Below are 24,245 nucleotides of genomic sequence, written 5' to 3'. Positions count from 1 at the left end.
TTTCTAAATTAACTACAAATTTTTTCTCACTTCCAGCATATTCTTTCTAGCTTTTCTAAAAGCATGTAACACTTCTTCAACGCTTTTGATCAAACTGGAAGAATTCAGCTTTTCGTAAATAAGCTTTTCACGTGGATCACCCCTACTAAATTCTTTTAGAAATGCCTGGGACTGATGAACCACGTTCACCCGAACATTTAGCTCACCTGTACCCAAAGTATTTATTCCAAATTTATTGATTACAACTCCCTGAAACATACAGGATATTATTTTTCTGAATAATATTCCTTTTAATACCTACTTCGTGTTCTTTGGGGATTCCTATCCAGGTAACATCTTTATAATTTTTGCAGTCCCCAATGAAAAATCTTCTCAAATCCCCCCACGCACCTTGTGTAAATCGAAAACATGACAAATTATAAATGTGATGACCTGGTTCCGAGATTGGCAGGATTTTATATGTTAGTCCTTCAGTCCTGTATCTATCCCAAGTGCCTTTGGATATAATTTCGAAGTATATGTATGGGGTTTTTGGAACACCTTGAAAGTCTTGCAGTTTTTAAACGACATTACATTAATTAATTCTTACCCGTTTGACTCAGTTTTTGTATGTTGTATTGCAGAACCACGTCAACGCAATGTCCAAAGTGAAGTAGGTATTTGTCAGTGATTCCATGACTTGTTTGAGTCCTTCCTCTTAAGTTTTCCGAGTTTTCACAAGACCAACCCTCTGGAAGGTCGATGTAATATTCAATGTAGACGTCGGGGTACTCGAAATGTTTCGCCGACAATATTTCCAAAAACAAGTAGACGTAAAGCTTATTTTTTGGAGGTAACGGAAATTTGTTACCTATCAACCGTTGTCTGATGGACTGCTTGTGCTCTGATATCTAAAATCAGTTAGATAGTGAAAATTTCTAATAATCTAAGTTTATTAGGTACTTTTTTAATGATTTCTTGCTCTTTCAAGACTAGTTCTTCCGAGATTTTCGAACAGTTTTCGATGAAATAAAAAAAGTATCTGATAGTCTCTGATCCCATCTTTAAGTAGTATGGTTTTATTGTAGTAAAATCTGGATAAATATTTAAAACTTGCGAGTTTTTGTCATATTTGATGCTGCATAGAAGCTGTTCGTTCTTTATCCATATATTTTCCACATATTCTCTAAAAGAAAAATGTGATCAAACCGTTTTTAACGGCCATTCTACTAACTACTGTGATGACGTCACGCGTGTAGTTATATTCTTACCCTAAATCTGCCATAATATACATTTTTTCAACATTACTTGATATGACCTTATTTTCCATAGAAGACTGGAGGTGTTTGTTGTAATCAAACTCCTCGTGGTCTTGTTGGAAATCGTCTTTAGATGCATTCGCGATTTCTACCAAATTTTGTAAATAATTTATCTTACTTCCAAATAACTAAAATATGAAACGAATAAAGGAACCTACAACTATATTTTTTTTAACTGATCTAATACCTCTTGTTCAAATGTATATCCATCTTCTTCAGTGAACGTAAAAATATCGGGGGCCGTCTTCAGGACTTTCTTGGTCTTTTATTTGTTCGTGATACCTTTTCTCTAAATCTGTGACGCAGTTCAAAGCATCTCCATAGAATTCTCGCTCGTTTTTGCTGAAGTGTTTCTCCTGCCAAGAAATTGTTTTAATTTGCCAATCAACCTCAGTTTCACCGTCAGCGGTTTCAACTTTTTCTGCTTCAATTTCCTTATATTTTATTCTGCAAAGAAGTTAGCCAGAAATAGAAAGAAGAAGATAAAAAAGATTGTAAGTATTTGAAAACTATTAACTATCGTAATTTATTAATTTGGCAATACTTTGGGTTTTAGAATTTAATTAGTATTTAACAGAATATTTTTAAAATAATGTATTAACCAAAATTATAATTATGTATATCGGATGGCATAATCCTATATCTAAGAAAACTTTCCAAATAGCTTATAAAATATCAAAATCCAAACGTCAACTCTGACAAATAACGAAATCAATCAAAAAACAAACCGCCGTGGCAACATTGCGGTCTGTGTCTGCGTCTTCATGGCGCCATCTGTTGTAACTTATTATAACTACATCATACTGTATTGATTAGTTGGTGATGCTTACCGCATTTTAAAATTCTGAATGTTGTCGGGACATCTGTAATAAGCAGTGTATTTCGTTAACTTTTCTCTGACTGAAGCCATTGCAGGTTAAATTGAGAAACGAACTTATTTTCCTCAATTACACAGCGTATTTTCCAGATGAAGTACTAGCCTATGTTATATATTTCATTAGAAAAGGGTGACAATTACAACAATGAACTTAGCTGCACATAATTTGAATTTGAACGACAGTACAGCCAACTGTGTTAGTAGTATTGCGTCCCTGAAAACCTAGACCTAGAAACAACCTAGACTGTGTCAGCTGCATTAGTCGTTGACCGCAAATGTATATCCAACCCAAATGGACCACAAACTGTCATTCGCTTTTCGAGTCGATAAATAGTGAGCATAATGTAGTTCAGACGAACAAAGTTAAATAATACATTAAAGTTTACTATATTCCTGAATCGCAAAGGGTTAATAAATACATTTTTAATTACGTCACATTGTCTGAAAGTCTATTACCTTAGCAAAGCTGCCATTTTTGAAGGAACACAGTGCGATCTAGATTCTGTTTTTGTGTAAATCGCCTTCAGATTTGAGGCCTAAATTTTTTATTGTTGGCACAGAGAGTATAATTTAACAAATATATTTTGTTAGTTATGTCATTATTGAAGTATGCACCCAAGTTAATGCCTTATCAATTTTTTAACTGCTAGATATATTTTAATCAGTTTTTTTGTTTAATAATTTTTTTCAGGTATAATAGCAGTTCTGCACAAAGCAATTTGTTTAACAATACATTGTACGGTTGACCTTCGCTTAATAATTTCTTTGCACAAATTACCTATTTTTATTTTGCTCGCTATTATTGCCGTAACATTTAATAAATATAATAATAATTTCACAATTTAATTTCAAAACATCGGCATTATCAGAAAAGGAATTCGGGCAAATTGTGGTCCATTTTAAAATTACAGAAAAGTAAATGGTGTGTGCAGGGTGTTACTTCTTGCTTTTACACCTACATGCCTGTGTGTATAAAAATAGAAATAAAAGCGAACATATGACTGCGATTTGTTCTTGATCAATGCACTTTGCAGTGCCCCGAAGCCGAGCCGCCACCCTGAACTGGGTGCGACTCATTCGCCTAACCACCTCTGCACCCAGCAATCCACTCTTTTGTTTGTTTAAATAAACAATCGGGCATTCATTCCCGTTTACCAGCAGACTCGAAACCCGCGTATAAAAATCAGGACGAAACTCGGATTCGGTTGTTCCACAATTAATATTTGTTATTTACATTGAGTCAATGACACTGGAGGTCTACAATGTTGTAAATTGCACCATAAATTGTTTGTAAAGTGCCTTTAATTGCGGCCCGACGTGGCAACGCCGCGGGAACGTGATTGTGTCGAATTTCGTCGAGCCATGCTAAGATCGTAACGGATATATTCCTATTTAATGACTCCACGACATTACCAAAGCGAAAAAACAAAATGGCCGATAACAATAAAGAACTCAGTCAAGCTGATGGAGTAATGTTTTCTTAATAATTTATTTATAGATACTGATAAGTTTTTACAAGATATGCAGCGATATCTGCAAAATTGTCAGCTTCATAACTTCATAATCCTCGTTAGATTCGTTGCTTATAAATTACATATTTATTTTTCAATATTGTGAACAGTAAAGCATGGAAACATCGATTAATGCAAGTTACTGTCAAAAACGTAATAATAGCATTGTTCCTAGAGCAATCCAAATGTTTCTAATGCACTAGAAACAGTTTCGATTGCTCTGTGTGAATGAGATTGTACCCGTTATGTTAATTTATTTATTTACACTTACGCGTGGTGTGAATATAATATGGTATGCCTAGGCGTATGTATTGACAACACTAAAGAACAAGACTAATGAAATCACAGGATATATTGGCATGAAAAGTACTTTGAATCAATTGTATGAAACTTTTACGTACATTCAACAAGTTTAGTTTAAATCTCAAAAAAACGTTCAAAAAGATACTGTAACAATACTGTATTTGAGCCTTTGAGGACTAACATAGTCATTTTAGTTTATTAATATGATCAACAGATGGTGTTGTCTCAAGAAGAAAAGTTTCTATTCCTAACGATATTAGATGTCGCATAGCACGATGTGAGCCGAGTCGATCTCGAAACCTCCCGATCGAGTGCGATCCTGGCATGAACCCGGTCAGCTTTATCGACCCGCGGCACTCGTCCCGCGACGTTGCCACCTCTACCCCCCTATTCATAACTTTATTATTTCATTTTGTCGGGTTTCTCTTTCGTTATAACGATAATATAATAACTTTCAGCGTAGCCCGTACAAGCGGCAGGGGGAGGGGGAGGCCGGGTGGGTTTTTGCTTTTATTCAGCTGCGGAGGACAAAGGGTTTGAAGGTGACAACTTAAATGCAGGTACCTATTGTGACTGTGACGGCGTATATTCGATCGATTTGGATAGCGAACCGCGGTCAGATCGCGCGGACGGGCATTAAGAGCTCTTCAGAAGTAATTATTGCCGGTAACGGCGATGTAAAAGGAGGGAAAACGATTTCTTTGCGTTATTGTGGAACGGCCTCTTAAACCAGCTGTAAAGTACGGTTTCGGGGAACAACGGGTTGTCCTACAGAAACCAGAAATATAGCAATACTTTTTTTAGTACTCTGCATATTTTTAGTTTTTTTCTTTTTCTAAGACTGCTGCTGAAAGTAGATCGCATAATGGCTGTTTCCCTGATTTTTGACATACCTACTGCGATTTACAGATTACGTATAATAGATGAACTTTTGGCAGACCATACATTCGTTTGGAAATCAAATTGAACCGTTTGCAGATTAAAGTAGAGTTTTATTGGAAACTAAAACATGTATAAATAAATTAATTAACAATAAATACGTTTGTCCAGAAATTATGTTATGTCCGATATTTACATCTGGTATGCGTGCTAACGTCTGTGGTGCTAACTATATCGACCTTTAGAATATTGACATATTTTCTTGTACAGAAAAATGTTGTTTTGGTTTATATTATTACTTTAATCTATTCAAAATTTTAGTTAACTGTGCGCTTTCAACTTTTTATTTACTTTGTATTATTGCATTTGTTATCTTTGTGACATTTTATTACATTGTATTGTCTCCAACTTGTAATTGACCTCTGGCTGTTAGTTAATGGTGGTTAATGTATTCAAATAAATAAATAAAGAAAAATATTAAAAAATTAAGCATTTATGTACCAAATTTCGACCCAACCTTAATTTTTCGAGTCGAACTTGAAATTTCGAGATTAAACCTAACAAGTTGGGCTTGTAACACAAAATTTCGAGTTTAAAGCATATTTCAAATTTGAAATCGAAATTTCAAATTTTAACTCAAATTTGAGGTTTGAAGACGCTTTTATGCACCAAATGTTGACTACAAACTTAATATTTTGAGTTCGAAACGTCGATTTTGAAACCAAACACTAAATTTCTAGTTCGAATTTGAAATTTCGAGATGAAACTTGCAATTCGAGCTTGAAATACAAAATTTCGAGTTTCGAGTACGATATTTCAAATTTGAACCTGAAGTTTCTAATTTTAATTCAAATTTGAAGTTTGAAGACGCATTTATTCACCAAATTTTGACTACAAATTTAATATTTCGGTTCGAGTTGTCCATTTTGAAACTAGACATGAAATTTCTAGTTCGAACACGAAATTTTGAATTCGTACTTGAAATTTCGAGATGAAAGTTGAAATTCTAGCTTGAAACACAAAATTTCCAGTTTAAAACACGATATTTCCAGTTTGAACACAAAATTGCGAATTTTAACGCAAATTTGGAAGTTAGAAGATCAAATCTTGTTTGATCAATCGATATTTCGTGTTCCAAACTCGAAATTTCAAGTTTAATTTCGAAACACTTTATTGTATTGTTTTCAACGTGCAATTGGTCTTTAGCTGTTAGTTGACGTATCCAATAAAAAAAAACAAATACAAATTAAGAAAAAATAAAAAGCATGGGTTCATTATTTTATAAATATATGTATTTGAAACAACCAATCATATTTATCTGCTTTAATGCACCAAGTTTCGATTACAAACTTAATATTTAGAGTTCGAAATGTTGACTGTGAAACACGAAATTTCAAGGACGGACCTGAAATTTCGAGATTAAACTTGAAATTCGGGTTTAAATCACAAAATTTCAAGTTTAAAACACGATTTTTCAAATTTGAACACGAAACTTCGTTTAACTTAGATTCGAATACTAAAGACCAAACTAGAAATTTTGAATTCGAGATTTTGTGACTTAAACTCGAGTTCAAGTTCAATATCGAAATATTTTATTACATAAAATTGTTTAATATCAATATTATTTTATAAATACATGTATTAGAAACAATCAATCATATTTATTTGCCTTAATGCTCCAAATTTCCAAATTTCGACTCCAAACTTAGTTTTTCGAGTTCGAACACGAAATTTCGAATTCGTACTTGAAATTTCGAAATTAAATTTGAAATTCGAGTTTGAAATACGAAATTTCGAGTTTAAAACAAGACATTTTAAATTTTAAAACGAAATTTTGAATTTTAACTCAAACTCGAAGTTTCAAAGATGAAACTTGAAATTTTAAATTCGAGATTTCGTGTACTATAACTTCAACACCGAAATTTCCACTTAGCAGAGTAAACTGGGTGCAAGAAAACAAAAAAAAAGGTCTTTCTGCGCTTCTGTTAACTGTAACTTTTCTCATAAATTTTGTTTAGGGGTATTGTTGTTGAATACAACTTTTCGTATTTTTGTTTTCTGTTTTTTTTTTTTAAGAACAACGAGGCATTGTATAGGGTTATTTCAAATGAGGCTGCCGGCACACCCATTTCTATTTATTAAAAGCATTAAAATAGTTGGTTTGCTTTCGGTAAGCTCATATGAAAAATCATACTGAAACAAATGGTGAAAGGTGACTGACTGGTTGTTTCAAGTAGACCTACATCTTTATAAAATATTGGTAAATAGGTAGAATTTGGTTTGCAAGAAGGTGAATATGGAGTGCAAAACCTGTAAACCACAATTAATCTAATAGAAGAAGAAGAAGAAGAAGCAGAAAATCAAAACTTCAAGAGCATAAAAAGTTTTATTTGTTGTACCACGATATCGTTATTAGTTCATTTATTACAATTCTACGTATGTACTATTTAAAATCAAAATCATGTTGGCTGCTGTCGTGAAAACAAAGATAAATATATGTAAATAACATTCTAGTATATAACAATATACCTACATCTACATTTTTATTAAATCAATATATAAATAGACTTCTGTTTCATTTCCAAAAGTTGTTTGTATGCTTAAGAAATTATTTTATCATTTTCTTAGAAAAAGACGTGTGTACAAAGTACATACTTAATAACTGTTTATTCTGGATTTTATCCAATATCGATTGAATGATGAATTAAAACCCCCGTCGATATCTTCGAAATTTCCCACAAAAAAGTTGTAAAAAGTTTATCAGTATTTAAGCAATCACTTTTTTGAAATCTAGAAACATTAATAATTAAGTCGAGTACGATTTTATGTAAGAATTATGAAAGTAAAAGGTGGATATATCACACAATCTGATGCAACGGTAATTAGAGCACCTTAAAGACAACTTCTTTATGAAATGTTCTACAAATTTCATGTAATCTGTGTAGGTACATAGTAACAAACACATTACCTACTTGAATTTCTCTGGATAAAAACATCCCAGCACTCTCCATGGCTATTCAGATAACAAGCACCGTTCAGGCATTCATTATTGAAGACAAGCCCAGGGAATGGGGACAATCGAGTGCATTTTTTCAATATTTAAACGCCCCTAGGACGTAAATAAATAAAGAAAAACGTTCACCCACAAAATCAATTTGTAATTCACCTAGCAACTCAGTGCTGTCAACAAGAGCGGACTCTTTCGGGGTCATCGGAAATGGGTAAATACTGCGTCTACGGCGTCGCTTTGGTATCTTAAAATTTGTGTTTACGCTAGAAATAGGGGGCGTAAGACGTTTGTTCAACCTACCACGAAATTACATTTTTGACAGTTCGTGACGCGGCACAGGAGATCGATGCCGATTTTACTGCGCTGGACGTCAATTTCTTCAATGTTTCCAAACGATTTGGGATTCTCTCGGCGATGCCAACGGTTTTGAGATAATTTGCGACATCTTTGCAGGAACTGAATCTTTTTATAGCCATTTTCTGAGAAGCAGTGTTAATAAACCTGGGCGCAGGCGGTTTATATAACTGCAGCTACCCTGGCGGGTCGGATTGTGGATTCCAAGAAGCTGCTAACTGTATTCGGGATAATTTATTGGTTTGTTTGAATTAGAGAGTTATTTGAGAGTTATTTTCAAGGATTGTTAGTAGTTAATTAAGAAGCAGAGGTACTTACAAAAATAAGCTTCCCCACGTAAATAAAGTAAGATTTTATTAATGTAGTCTTGATAAATCCGGAATTAGTAATTTCAGTAGCGCACGTCGAAACAAGTCTGAAAAGGGGTCAAATAGAAATGAATACAAATAGCGGAGGTTTTCTTTACATTTCATATATGAATTACAACAAAACAGATTCTCATTTTTTATACACATTTCTGAATGGAACATATATTTTTTCAAAATATTATACAGGAATTTAACGATGAAGATACACAAACACGTCATCTCGTCGCTATACACTGAAATAAATAACTTATACACTTCCACTGACTGGACAAGACGCTTGAATACCACTTTAAAGTTTATCATAAGATTAAACTTAATAAACAACAATACTGCACTATACAAATTCTAATTTGATTCCTGTAAAATTAATACTTACGTCACATAAAAATTTTCACTATATTACAGAACTTTTGTTAAACAAAAATCTGAAATTTAAAATATATCGCTAAATTGGCCGTTTGTTTTTTTTTTCTGCTTAGCACCCTCTTGACCTATCACATCAGATAATGATAGGTCTGTTCCAACAGGAGTCAGGAATTGATTCCGAACCATTCGAAATGTGCATCCAACTAATTCTTGCGATATATTCACTGAATACACATTTAGAACTTAGCTGGCCAAACGTTTCGAACGGTTCGGAACCAATCCCTGACTTGTTGGAACAGACCTAATATTATGTAGTTCGTATTAGCTAGGTTGACGTCGTCCTAATCGAGATAAATAAAAATAGAATAGGTAAATAAAATAACTACAATAAATAAAATAAATAAAATATAAAATATATAAAATATATAAAATAAATAAAACAAATAAAACAAATAAAATGAACAAAATATATAAAATAAATTAAATACATAAAATAAATTAAATTAATTAAATGAATTAAATTAATTAAATTAATTAAATAAATAAAATATGTCGTGAAGACAAAAAAGCAATTTATTTTTTCAAAATTATTTTCCATTGCTGCGTAGGTCTCTACCACTTCTAGTTTCATATACCTAGTTGATTTAAAAAAGTAGCTACTGGCAACATTGATAATCGTGCACATTCACCTGAGTTCGGGAGCTGCCCAGACAAGAGTTTAGTGCAATTTAAAAACGAATCACAACTTGATAATTCTTTTAGTATAAGAATTTATGGCTTTTCTCTTCCAGTTTTTTTTTTGTATTATTGACTATTCCTATGCTTTATTATAAAGTCTCTAAGGAAAATAAAGGCTATTTATTTATTTATTTATTTAATTTATTTACTTAATATTGTATACATGAAACATGAAGGTACCCTATATATAAAAATAGAACAAAATACATATTGTCAAAATAATAACGTTTGAGAGGACAAACCCTCGCTAGGTGCATTATCGAGTTGGCATTCATTAAAATCTGTTTTTCATATTTGACCCAATTCACAATACACAATTCGCTAAAATGTCTGCCTCTTTTTTAGATATTACAAAAAAATTTACCAGTTTATTGGGCATATTCAAGGCTACCAACTTTTGCAATAAAAATTAGTCATTACGTAAACTACAAATCATTATACATATACTTAAGTAAAGGTGTCTATAACTGCAATATTCAGAACTTATATATAAAAAAAAATAAAAAATAAATTTTGTAAAAAAAAATCAAAAGGGACAGTTCGAAAATGATTTAAAAATACACTGCACGGCACTGGGACCTGGTCCACTGTAAAATCTGACGTTGCGCAAGGCAAAGTATAATAAAAAATGGACCGACAAAAAATTGAAAGAATTTCTTTCCTAAGAAAAGAAATAAATAAAATTTCATAACACCCATTTTATATCAACAAATGCAACTGCTTTTGCCGTTATTAATTAATGAAATAATTTGACACACCTGATGTTACAATAACTGTTCCAAATTTTGTCCACCGACGTGTAAATATATTTGGACCTGTCTTACACAGTTTCTACGAACAAACACCTATCTTCACCATAACACAAATGTTGTTCTGCTTCACCATAAATTAAAACGATGTCCATCAACTCGAGTTGCTATACACGTAAGCCATTTTTGACACTTGATAAATTAATGTAAACACTATCACAAAACGTTAACACTGCTAAAATCGGATTTCGGTGTTCGGAATCGTCTGGGGCTACGTGGAAAGAGAGCCAGGGGCGTATCCAGAGGTGGACTTTGAGGGGGGCGTTTGTACAGCTGATGTTAAGAAAAAAGGTTATGCAATCTGGAAAAATGAGGCATAATCTTTATTCATTTTTATTTTACTAAAAAAAAAGTTATGCAGTCAAGAAAACTGAGACTTTTTTTAAACAGAAACATTTTAATCTTACAATTTATTGTTTGATCTTTGATTTGGTTGCTTCAAAGGGCAAATTCTAGATCTAGACGATGCCTTTTTCGGTTCGCCCGTGGAGTAGGTATATTTAGAAGCTTGGAGTTTAGAATTTCAGTAAAGGACTCTTTGGTTTTATAATATTGTGGCGTATGGAGCTTTTGGGTTTTTTCGAACTATTTGGGGGGGGGGATTACCTCCATGCCCCCATCCCCCTTGGACCACGCCTGGAGAGTGCGTATAACGTGAATGACGCTAGAGACTACACAGAGTAGCCCAACGATGTAAGGGTTGAAAATACTACAACTTCAATAATCTTAATAATTTTTTTCTCGGAAACTAAAGATTGAACAAAAATCTTTTTTACGATATAACTTAATTTTTCATGGTGCATCTGTTCTAATTTTTTTTTGGATAAGTTGTGAATCACCCTGTATATTGTAACTTATTCAAATATTTAAAATAAAAACAAGTGTTAATTATTGCAGTACATATACTAGAAAATGTACAAACTAAGTATCGGCATGTGCGAATTAATGTGATTTGGACAATATCCTTATCAGTTTGTTAGATAAAAAATTGGTATACATTAAGTATCCACTTAGGGCCCCGAATTTAAAAACTTAAATTTAAGGGCCATTCTGCAAATACCCGCAAGCAAACCTGTAACTTTTTGTAAGCTTACAATTCTGCGCTACCTGTAGCTTACAGAAACTACATCATCAGTCTCTTTAATACATTTACCACGACTATAAAAATATAAGGCCAGTGCAGTTACCAATAAGGTTTATATTTTTATATTTTACGGATATAAAAAACCTATAATCTATTTTTAATAGATATGTCTCATCTCATTCTGTATTCAAATACAATGTTTGTAGGTAAACAAAGTAATTTTTAAGGTTAAGGTCAACCGTAAATTCAATGTAGTGAAGTTGCAGTAGTTCATTTGCACCTCTCTAACTAGCATCGTTACAGGGACGGTTCAAGAATTGCATAATTTATGATTCTGTAAATATGTTACTTACGAGTTTATGGAAAAATATATCTACAGAGAAACGCAGGATCAGCTCATTAGTTTCAATTAATAATGAACGATGTTACACGTATTTTTATGGGATCTTGGAATATTTTATATTTCTAAAAGAAGTTGAGGCAATAAAAGCACCCATCACAGCTTGCCACCGAAGCTAAATCCATATTTTACGTGTACTAGTTCCCAGCTCACGGAAATCTGTCAATCAATTCCGTCAAAGGAATAAATAAGTGAATATATCTTCTATTTCGAGTCCGTCCACATGTGTTCAGGTCGATACCGGAGTGTATTATTTAAAAATTCTGTAATAATTTATATCTTTGTGAATGTGAGTCCTTCCCGCTGTATTTGACGTCGATCGATAGAAGCGGGACCGAGTCATTGGCGTCCGGGTTTCTTCAAACCCAGGAAGAAGGACGACGGCGGCTAGCAAGGATGTTCCAAGTCTAAAACCGCAAAAATGATAACGCTGTGTAATGGTTTCCTGTTTATATTATTTTTCCGGGAATGAAAATGCTTTCGAATGACCTTATATCGTTTGAATTTAAAGAGTTGCGCGACATTTATTGCGCAATATACTTGCAACTGTCACTCGCGTGCAAGTTGTACAACGCGAAGCGTTGTTCTTTGGTTGGGCTATTTGTATCAACAACAAGAAAATTTAAACAAGAACTTCTTTGTTTAACAAGAAATTTATAAATTATTATTATTATTATTATNTAGTAGATTTATTATATAATTATGCAGTTACATATAATAGGTCGAATAATTGCTTTTTGACACAAAACCCATGAAGTTAACCATTATTGAGACAAGAATGTATTATGTTTGTTTAATAACAAAATGGAACATAAGATTTTCTGAATGTTGCTTTAAGATAAAAATGTACACGCCGAGATAAAATAAATGTTTTTCCCTTTTTTTCTTTAATTTTCATATTAGTCTCAGTGACTACCTACTTGAAATTAAAAAATAGCATGTCCTATGAGAATTTTAATGTATCGAATAAATTGCAAGATAATTTATTATAATTACATCTCGTTAAAATGTAGTTTTTATCTATTTTCAAGTAAAAATATCTGACAAAAGAGCTACAAACAAAAAGGAGGCGAAAACATAGTGGAATGCAGTATGTTTGAAAAATATATTAATATCTAATAGGTATGTAATAGGGATTAGGTACCTACTTGGGCAAGCATCTAAAAAATATAGGTATTATATGAGGGTAAATACCTACCTATGTATCGCTTTGAACTTTGAACCATAGGTATTTGACGACAAAATCATAAAAAATGACTTGTGTACCTTATTCTAAGTAAGTAAGTACCTACTAGGTATTGTAAACATGAGTGAAAATTCAAACAACTGAATTTAGGTTTTTAAATGAAACTATTCGACAAATCCTTTTTTTCTAAATGATTACTTAGATACATTGACAATTTATTGATCAATTAATTGATGAAGTCGCTTCATCAAGAAATTGGACAAGTGTAATGCACCAAATCAGCTGTCAAATAACTTCATCAATTTATTCATCAAGTTCTTGACGAATTAGAGCATGTTCTAATTTTCGTCAATTTCTTCGTGAAGTTCGGAAGTACCAACCCAACAGATTTCCAGCCTCAGATCAGTAATGAGGTTATGTTATTGGAATATGTAAATAATTGTGTGGCGTCGTGCTAGTTTTGCATTGTTTTTACTGATTTGTTACTTACAAAAACTAATATTTATATAATATGTGTCAGAACGGTACCGCTGTTGTATCACTACAATTATGAGTGGAAAGGTGACATTTTTGAAATTTATTTGCTTCTTTGATTCATTGGTAGAACTGATTCATACGTCAAAAAACTTGACAGTCTGTAGCAGTGTAAAACCACACTGTTTACCAATAAATTCGTGAATTAATTGATGAAGAACTTCGTCAATTTATCGATGAATCAATTGTCAATGTAAAACAGCTATTAGTGATAATTTCTGTCTGAAAAGTTGAAACATTTTAAGGTACCTACCTATTTTAGAGTGATACAAGACAATTTCGATAAGCAGCTAGGTCCTATCCAAGTACCTAGGTAGGTACCTATATACGTACCAGATGCTTAAAAAGAAAATGTTGGCATTCTTTCGCTACAGAAAGACTGTATAGCAACTTTTAAGACGACTTTTTCAAAAACAGTCGTCATAATCAAGTTACAGACGGACAGAAAAGGCTTTAGTGTGTTGTTATTAGCAAACTGTTGTATTGGTAGTTCCCCTTTAATCCCACATAACTCGGCGTTCTTAGTTTTCAGCAACGATTCTCCGAAAAATAATACGTTTAATGTGGCCTAGGTAGTTACCTACACGCTAGGCATATTTTGGGCTATTTTTAGTATCGAAAAATGTGAAAGAAAACCGCCTCCGTCGAAAATAGTTGCCTCCAAACCATGAAGCTTACCTACTGTAGGATGAAATTTACCTACCTTACATAGGTTCCTACGAAGCATATGTAGAAGCACGATTTTTCCATATAAAATGGAAAATGAAGGGGGGAAAAACAGGTACAATAATATTTTTTTAATAACTACAGGCATTAGGTGGGTATTTTTTATTTTGCATTCTGTAGTGGCATTTGCCCTAAATTAAGTTCGCCCCTTGCAAGCCAAAGAGAAATGCGGGGAGCTTCCTCGACAACATTTTTTTCTCTTTGTACTGTTCCTCCCCAGTAAAAACACTGCCTAAAATGTATTTTTTTCACGAATCATTCGGAGCTATCCCCTTTAATCTAACAGTCTTCTCTCCGTCTCGCTCCCACCCGTTCTATCTGGGTCCAAAAATGAAAAGCGAATACACTCAAATGGATTCTTGCTAACATGAACTCTACGAAGTACGTCGATTATTTATTATTTTTGTTATGGTCGGGGTTCCGTCTGTACTCCGAAGTATGCTTATGAATTTCTTCGACTAACGTAGTTTTTGCATGTATTTGAATGGTTCGTGTTAATTTTTTCGTGTGGAACAAGCCCGGGAATATTCTAAATTGCCGTGAGGGTGACGTGGCTCTCGCCGTTAGAGCGGCTGCGTCGCGTCGTAGCTTGTTTTGCTTTCGTCTCTGTCAGACCGGGCGTTCTCCCCCCGAACTGGCCAACATAGACTATCCCGGACCTGTTTTCGTGCGATTCACGTTAAACTTAAACCAAGATGTCGAATATGGCGCTATAGCAGTTGATTTAATATAGAATTTGTATTTTTCTGTGTCTAAAACTGTAAAAACAGCAGACAATAAAGTTTTTGAGACGTTTTTTTGTGGGAAATTCAGTGACGGAGTGTATGTGTTCGAAGCGACGCTGTCCGTGTAGTTAACGGTACGAAATCTACCACGTTTGTGGCACTAAACACGTTTTTTTTTATAGAAAAATATCGCCAAAATTGTGATAAGTCGTTTTACTGTTTTACTACCGCGCTGGGTAAATTCTAGTGGAAACGAATACTCTACGTGGCATGCATTAAAACTAACGGATCTCGATTTTTATTTATTAATTTTTGGTCTCACCGTAGAAAAGTCGGGGTACAACATGTAGAATGGTTTCAGTGCACTCTAAATGGGACTTTTAAACTAAAAAACCCGCCGCGAACAAGAGCACAACGAAACATTAACAAATTGTGATGGTACAATGATGTGGCTGCTGGGTGTAGTTGTGAGTTTTTCTTAAAAAATTGTGCTTAAATGTGTAGGCTATGGAAATTTCCATGAGGATTGATCATGGGCCAGTTCAGACTAATACAATGTCATACCCTCAAAGGCAACCACAAAATCATAGGTAAGTTCCCCATTTTTAATAAAGTGCTGGGCCAGAGTCCAAATTCCTTATAAACAACTCTTCATAGCAGACTAGAAACATTGTACTCATTGTAGGTACGTTTCTAATACAGAATCGGGGTAAAAATGCAAGCAAAGTGTTCTTAAATCAAGTAGGTTAGCGAAATACCGAGTCTCTTTCGAAACTTGTTAGAAAAATGCAAATTACGAAGTTTATTAGCTGATTTCGTACGTTTAAGTGGCAAAAATCCAGACGGAAATGCTAGAATCGACATTTTAGTTTGTGAAACAACTTGCGACGCGATGGAAATATATGAAAACTAGAAAACGTTCTGTACACTTAAGAGTCCCTAAAAGTAAAATAATTTTCTTTGTAAAACGTAATAATAATGCAGTGTAATTTTAGTAGATAGTTTCTACACATGTAAAAAATAGGTGCTGCTACTACATATTCAACTTGGGTTTCATATATTCTCGTATTTTGCCAAGTAATCACATTCAACTGCATGAAAACTTAATAGCAACAATATTTCCGTGAAATTTTATTTTACAACAGCTACTAGATAAATAAATGTTAACTAAGAGTTAGGTATAAAGAACACATTTTCCCATTTATTTTCTTATAAAATAATAAATTTGGATATATATATATTTTAATATACAACTACATCGGTGGTCCAAATTTATATCTATGTAAAGGTCAGAAAAACAGCGGGTTTACCGAAATATCTTGAAATTTCGTCAGATTATTTTACAAGTTTAGTTTTACAGTCGGATAGGTCGACATTCCGCTAAAACCATCGTGTAGGTGTAGCCATATGTTCCGAATTATCTCCCGTTTTTTGAAATCGGAAACAGTCAGATCGTCAGTATATTATGATTTCTAGGGCAGCTAGTGCCAGAAAAAGAAAAACTATATCAATCTGTGAAATTTTTTCTTTACGCAACGGGCCTGCAATCTAGCGATATGCCTATATATTTACATGTCACGCAAAACATGAATTAATTTTTTTTAGTAGATTTATTATATAATTATGCAGTTACATATAATAGGTCGAATAATTGCTTTTTGACACAAAACCCATGAAGTTAACCATTATTGAGACAAGAATGTATTATGTTTGTTTAATAACAAAATGGAACATAAGATTTTCTGAATGTTGCTTTAAGATAAAAATGTACACGCCGAGATAAAATAAATGTTTTTCCCTTTTTTTCTTTAATTTTCATATTAGTCTCAGTGACTACCTACTTGAAATTAAAAAATAGCATGTCCTATGAGAATTTTAATGTATCGAATAAATTGCAAGATAATTTATTATAATTACATCTATTTTCAAAGAATTTCTATTTTACTATAAAACTATTCCATGCTTTGTGTTTTTATATTTTCCAATGCCCAGGCCTAACTTATTTGATAAATCCAGTCAATTAAGCATGCTTGGTTTTGATGGTAGAGTAGACGAGTTTTTAACAAACAATTTGATATATTTTCCAACGAACGTTTCTATCTTTTGTGTAAAACTATTCCATGCTTTATTTTTTAAATAATTTCCACGTCCAGGATTAAGATATTTGATAGAAACAGTCAATTAACAGTATTGATTAGAACGAATACTCGGAAAATGTCCCAGAATTTTGGCATACGACTTGTAAACATCGAGAAATGTAAAAACGTGTAAGAAACTAGAAATTTTCTGTGTAAAATTAGAAAAAAGGTTGCCAACTGAAACGTAGTAGGACAGAAAAAAGTTTGAGTGCATAAAAAGCACTGTTAATCGCCACAGTATGCATAATTACAAGCTTTAGTAATATTATTTTTCTATTTAATGTTTCTCGTCATTTTTATTTAAAAAAATTTCTAAGCTAAAATGTGACATTTTGAATATTATAAACATTCGAATTAAAGTAGGTATCCCGGTAAATTAAAGTACAGAAATTCTGTTAGGTATGTAAGCGATATTTTGAGAAAAACAATGAATCATTTTGATTTTTGTATAGATAGGATTGCACTTACACAAATATTTTAGTAGTATTTTGGTTTTATCTGAGTTTTTATTTAAAAGCAGAAAATTATTCTTCCTAGGGAAAATTTTCTTAGGTTAATTTGTATTTTGAACCACACATATACAGGGTGTAGTTAAAATATTTGATCAAATTCTGTTAGCGAATTCAATGTCATAAATTAATAAAAAAAGTTTTGATGTATACAAATATGTCGCGATACGATTCGTTTTTGATTCGATGTAGTTTCTTTCAATTTACAAAACACAGTTAAGGAAGAAAACTGAGAGGGAAATAATGTTAAAAAAACTGTTACATTCTCGATTTGATCCAAAATAACGAAAGGGAACAACAGTTTTCTTCAACTAATAAAACAACAAATAAAGTGTTTTTTAACACAATTTCAACGTAAAAGCAAACTAAAAAGCTAAACTCCGAAGAACGAATTATTCTTTCAAATTCACGTAATGATCTGAATATACTCGGAATCTTTATCAGCAGAAATGGTTCAATTTTCGCTGTCCTTATTCAAATAATTTATTTTTTATATGATATAAGTATTAATTATTTACTTATATTGGCAAACAGTGATTAGAATCCTTTATAGGTGATTATCCTAGATTTTTAAAATTTTTCTGAATTTTTTCTAACTTTCACGAAAAACAACCTTTTTTCTGATGCCAAATTTTTCCAAAAATTTTGAATTTCTATTCCGAATACATGAACTGAGCATGAAACATTTGTTTGCAACTTGTGGGCGGAATCTGCCGTCAAAGTTTGGGGCCAATCATTTTATTTACCTACGCCCTCTATAGTTCAATTCGCGGATATAAGAAAAATTATGCCATTCTCAGCTATCTCTTGCTTTACGGTTGCGGTAGATTTTTTTTCATTTCCGTGCCGAAGACCCATCCACATTTCTGGTCGATTATGCATGCGGTTTCCTAAGAAAAAAAAAATCCCATTACCATTTCCCGAGCGGCATAGAACGGCCAGAGGAAAAATTATAGTTCGATAAATTTTCCTATACAATTTCCCTCGCCCGCTCCTTTGTTTTCCTTTGTTCGTGCCATAAATTACATTTTCTATTGCGCCTCTATCGATCCCCCAGTAAACTACAGAAATAAAAAGAAGCCATTCCTTTCGGGTTTTTAGTGCTTCGGCTTGTGCATACGCGTAGAGCGAGAACGCCGTAAATAGGAAGCCCGGGCGGCCCTGGACGGTCTCAAAACAAAGGAACGTCGGGAATTCGAACCGCAGCCGACTACTCCGATGAAAATGTGATAATTTTTTGGGAGAAGTAGCCGACGGGGTTGATTCGAGCTAATTTGTCAAAAAAAATATTTAAGTATATATATTTTTTTCAAAAACTCAAAATATTGATTTTTTAATTCTATTTCTGTTAACTGGAACGAAAAAGATGTTTTTTTGTTTTAGAAAAAAAAAAATGTTTTTCATGCAGCTGTTCCTTATTAATTGCTTCAATAATATAAGTAGAATCGAAAATTGTAAAGTGTGATTCTCAATATTACAGTGGATTAAGTTATTCCAAACGTGGAGGCAGGGTAATCTCTTAAGACCGTACCTTGTTCTCGAACTCCAATTATGATGCAAGAATTTTATTTTTCGGTGAACGACTGAGCAGAAGCTTCAACCACTTTCGTGGATATTCTCAATACAGTCTTCAAATGAACGGTTTTACCACTGAAATATACTCCTAACTGCCATGTAGTTTTTGTGGAAGCCATGTCTGCCACAGAAACATCTAAAATGTCGTCGAAGAACGTCTGAAACAGTGACCCGTATAGTCTTGGTTCTTATTTTATTAATAGCAACCACTTGATTGGCATATTTTCCATTAGCATGTCCAATGGAAAAATTTATGGCTCAAAACACATTTTCGACGCAATGCAATACGAAATATATCCGAATAACTAATGTCCTCTATGTATCTTGCTGAGCGGAATTTTGATGATAACCACGTAACTTTTCTCTTCTATATATATCTTCATGAATGTTTATTATTAAAATAGCTTGAAAAAAAAACATCATAATTAGGGAAATTAATCGTCCTCATATTGAGTAACGTGAATTTCCTTAATTAATAAATATTGTTTATCAGAGGCTTTTAGTATTAATGATTGGATTTATTTTTTAATTTTAGACTTTGGACGATATCCAACCGACTTACTTTTCAAGCTGAACTCCAGTTTTGAAAATCTTTTTATATCACTATTTTCTTTAATATACAATAGGCATGCTTAATATACTTTTAACATAAAGGAATTGACCTTGGCAGTGACCTTAGTGTTGGAGGAAACACATTTTCAGATCTTATCGATACATACTTTTATTTAAATGCCAAATTAATTTATGAAGAGACAAAATTGTTACTGTCTTTCGTCGGTTTTGATAAATGTTCGAAAAAATATTGTGTGTGATTTTTCATTATCGAATATTGAATACAAAAAACGATACTTCGCAATATAGAATAGAATATAACTAACTTTACATTTGCAAAACTAGGAAACAAACTTGTTTTTGCTTTTGGCAGGTCGTTTTCAAAAAATGTCAAAAATTTAGTGGTTAAAAGGCGGCTATGGCCGTTTTAGAACATAATCGCAGCGATTTCTACACGTCATTCCACGGCCGCCTAAATAGGGATTCCCTAAAAATCTTGAAAGTCTACATTTGCATGTCAAACGCATTTTAAAGGGTTCATAAAAACATTGTTTCTGATATATTGACTTATTTCCTATTGATTTAAGTTTTTAGATGGTTATACGAGGGGTGTTCAGAAAATAATTGATCTTTATTTTTTTAACTTTATTAGTTATTTTATACATTATTGGCCATTGGCCAACTATGGATGAATAATAATTTTTCTTTTAAGGAATTAATTTGCTTTAAAAATGAAACATACGAAGTTTCTAAATCAGGCGTGTGAATTAAACTATTTTAAAAAATCTGCAACTCTTTTATTTTTTCTTGATACGGAGGTAGAATAATTCTTTTAGACAATAACGTCAATAACTTGCCATTATTAAAAAAAATATTTAAAAAATAAGGAAAAAGGAAAAATGACTTGTTTTACATAGATATGTAAAAATGGAAACCCAGGAGCAATGACATAGAGGTAAACTTTTTGAAAACATTTTATTTTTTATTTAGGCTACACTTAAATTCAGTTACAAAATAAAACTTTTAAAACATACGTATTCCTCAAACAAATCAATTTCTTCGCCACTGCTGTTCATGTTGAATAGGTATACTTACTTATTATAAATGAGTGGTTACTTACTTACCTGTTTCTTGATTTGATACTAAGGTACAATTTTCAACACCCATGAGCCTAATTGGTCACCCTGACTCACTGATGTCGAATGATAAAATGGCATCATCGAGCACCTGTGCACAAACTATTACGCGCATGCGCACAGTACCAAACTTCTTTCAAAATGCCTCGAAAATGCACGAAAATTCCTAGAAATTCCAGAAAATGCCTCAAAAGCCTCAGAATTCGAGAAAATGTCTCGAAATACCTGCAATGTGTACACCAAAATGCCTCGGCGTAATACCTCATGCGCAACGCAGTGCTGCCAACCTCATATCACTAAATATCTCTATTAGCGCCTAATTAAAAAAAATCGGTTATTTCTGAACAGAAAACATGTTTAATCGTTTCTAGGATAAAACTCCGTTATAAAAATTTAGCAATTATTGTAATTCCCTGTAATTTTTCATCTACATTTTCATTGTTTCGAATTACTCATCTGCCAAATAGAAAATTCGCGTAATGTTGTTTATTAGATATCGCGCGATGATGATTATTATTATTGACACACTTTTATCTTGAAGGGGTAATAAAAAGTTAATCACTTTTGGAAAAACATTGTCGATTAATTGTTTTAAGCGATTTTTTAACTGCGTCGTAAGCTAAGGGTATTTTTTATTTCGGGACAAAGGTATATTTAATCGATTGTTCTATTTTTCACGTGACAAAATACCCAAATAAACAGAAAAAAATAAAACTGCCACAAATACATAACTTCAGATGTTTTTTTTACGCATTACAATACTATAAAATCATCTCGCATTGCAAATCCAGATAATAAAACCCCAGCTGAAATTCCGATTCTAAAAGCCAATAAAATGAGGTGTTAAAAAAGCGTTCTCCGGCCTTGATCGATATTTTTGGAACATTTATATTGCGATTCATATGAAAATATATTTACCTCTTAGTAAAAATTCTTATTATTTTCGAAAGAGGAAGGAATCCGTTAGGATAAAATATAGACGCCGTTCTGTGTCGAATTTATCAGATCATAGAAACTATAACGCGCTACGAACACAATTACCTATCTAACGTATAATACATAATATTTTATCGAAATGTGTAAATAGTGCAGGCCAAGTCTTGTGGTGCCACCGTTTCCGAAAAATTTAAATTTCTTGGAAATATTTTGATCTGATGCAACGTCGATAAAGTCACTGAGTCATTTGTTTTTTCTGTTCTCAGAAGTGGTGTAGTAAAAAGTGTATCTCTTTATCTGTGCACAGAGTAAGTAAACAAAGACTGTTTACTGCGACTATTGTCGTAAGACTTTATAATACTTAGTTCGATGTTGAGATAACTTGGTAAATGTCCCGGAGAAAGTTTTTTCTGTGTAGTATATTGTTAAATATGGATACATGTCACTTCTCTGATTACATCACGAACGAAGTTGTCACTTGTTTTGAAGGCAACACTATGTATGTTGATTTTTAATAATACTTATATGCCCATGAGTAGGGTAAAAATACCTTGGACATTGCTAAAATTAAGTTTAAAGAATAACCAATCTCTAATAAAAATATTAAAATATCAAGTCTATGGGATCGACATGTAGACTTTAAGACTTGCTTTACATTTCTTTGTTTTCTTAATGAAAGGATAATTATTCGCTCTTTACTTGCATTTACTAATGAGCATCGCATTGGAAGAAAATATTATATTTTATGAATGTTATTGATGTAATTGTGAAAAAAAAGTTGAAGGAAATTTTTATAAAATGTCGGTTATCTCGAAAACTGTCAGATTTAGGTACAAGGAAGCAATTTTATTTTTACTTATTTTTAAATTATCTTGTCGATAATGCAATAATATATAGGGTGCCCCATTTAAAATAACGAAGTTGACAACTACTTCCCGTATAACCTATCTCGAAATTTACAATTTTATCACTTTTAATTTAGATTTCTTAGAATTATTAAAATCAATCTCTTTGAAAAGCGGAATTTTTTTAAAATAACGCGTTTTAAATCTAATAAATTAATATAAATATTAATGCATTACAGTGAAGTACTTGCGCATGTTATAATAAAATGACAATTTTTAGTAACTGCTACATACGGCTATTACACGGGGTGTTTTGGAAAAAGGTAACATCAATCCAGGCGATTTTTTTTTTCTCAATTAAATTGTACAATTCAAGTTATATCTGTAACGAAGATGTATGTACATTCTACCCTCCTTACCTTTAATACCTTTCTACCTAGATAAAAATGGGTTTTCTTGCGGTCAACGTAATATATATAAAAAGAAACAATTGACTGTTGAATTTTGGAGAAATGGACCAAACTTTTGCTTTTTTAAGGAACACCCTTTATATTTGTCGTTTTTTTGGTCCCTCTTCTTGCGATTACAATGATAAATATTTGTTTAGTAAATGAAACGGTGGAAAACATACCAATTCAATTGTTTCATGGCAATCTTGACTATACACTGCGGAGGGTCAGTAAATAAATCGAAATATTGTGCAAACTGTCGAATCAAATCAAATATACGACTATGTATCGCAAAAGAGCTCCACACTTTGTAACATAATCTTTAGTACGAGGTTTTTAGCCGATAAACATTATTTTAACGTATTGTGACTGTTAATGAGAGGTTATATTTTTTATGTGAAATAGTTCTTGTTATTTGAGAAAAACCGAAATTGTGTTCCGGATTGTATTGCCTCAATTTCCAAGCCATTTGGCGATGTCTGATAATGTTGAAGACTGACAAATTTGTACAGTTACTTCTTTGACCAAAAGATACAAAAAAATCCCATGTTCAAAATTTAGAAAATGGAGACATTTTTACAAGAAAATTTGGAATTGGTAGTACATTATTTTGAATTGTACTTAATTAATACATTTCATCGGTCTTCAATTCCATTCATATTGAATGGATTATCATAAGGCCGGCGTTTTATAAACAAAAAATCGCACTTTTGGTAAGACAATGATAGAACAAGAAAATCCACCCAGGAAGTATCGTCTCTATTACTCTAATTCCAAACTAGAACTTCGTAGCATCACATAGCAATCATTTTTATTATAATTAGGATTATTTTCATTGCAACGCTCAATATCCCCATTTAAACATGTCATATTGCATCGCATTCTTATATATTATGTAAAATCGGTGCAAATACTGCTCAAAAATATTGGCCAGTAC

General features: G+C 32.6%; 2 protein-coding genes across 2 annotated transcripts in view; one reads left to right on the top strand and one right to left on the bottom strand.

Annotated features, from left to right (window-relative positions):
- Positions 1–12: 12 nt before the first annotated feature.
- LOC108904071 (Meckel syndrome type 1 protein) lies at positions 13–2,208 on the bottom strand. The gene is given in 9 exon segments (XM_018706473.2): positions 13–249; positions 302–540; positions 590–890; positions 943–1,165; positions 1,251–1,365; positions 1,417–1,426; positions 1,486–1,542; positions 1,544–1,745; positions 2,129–2,208. Coding segments are annotated over 9 exon segments (1,464 nt in total).
- A 12,879-nt stretch (positions 2,209–15,087) lies between these two features.
- LOC108904081 overlaps positions 15,088–24,245 on the top strand; it is a 165,026-nt gene continuing 155,868 nt past the window's right edge. Inside the window, exon 1 of the mRNA XM_018706487.1 lies at positions 15,088–15,758. Coding sequence (XP_018562003.1) covers positions 15,676–15,758 — 83 coding nt within the window. The 5' untranslated portion in view covers positions 15,088–15,675. The remainder of the gene's footprint in view (positions 15,759–24,245) is intronic.

This window comes from Anoplophora glabripennis, unplaced genomic scaffold (genome assembly GCF_000390285.2).
Source record: "Anoplophora glabripennis isolate ALB-LARVAE unplaced genomic scaffold, Agla_2.0 scaffold7, whole genome shotgun sequence".
Lineage (NCBI taxonomy): Eukaryota > Metazoa > Arthropoda > Insecta > Coleoptera > Cerambycidae > Anoplophora > Anoplophora glabripennis.
Note: the sequence above shows the minus strand (reverse complement) of the source record. Positions and strands in the feature narration are given on the sequence as shown.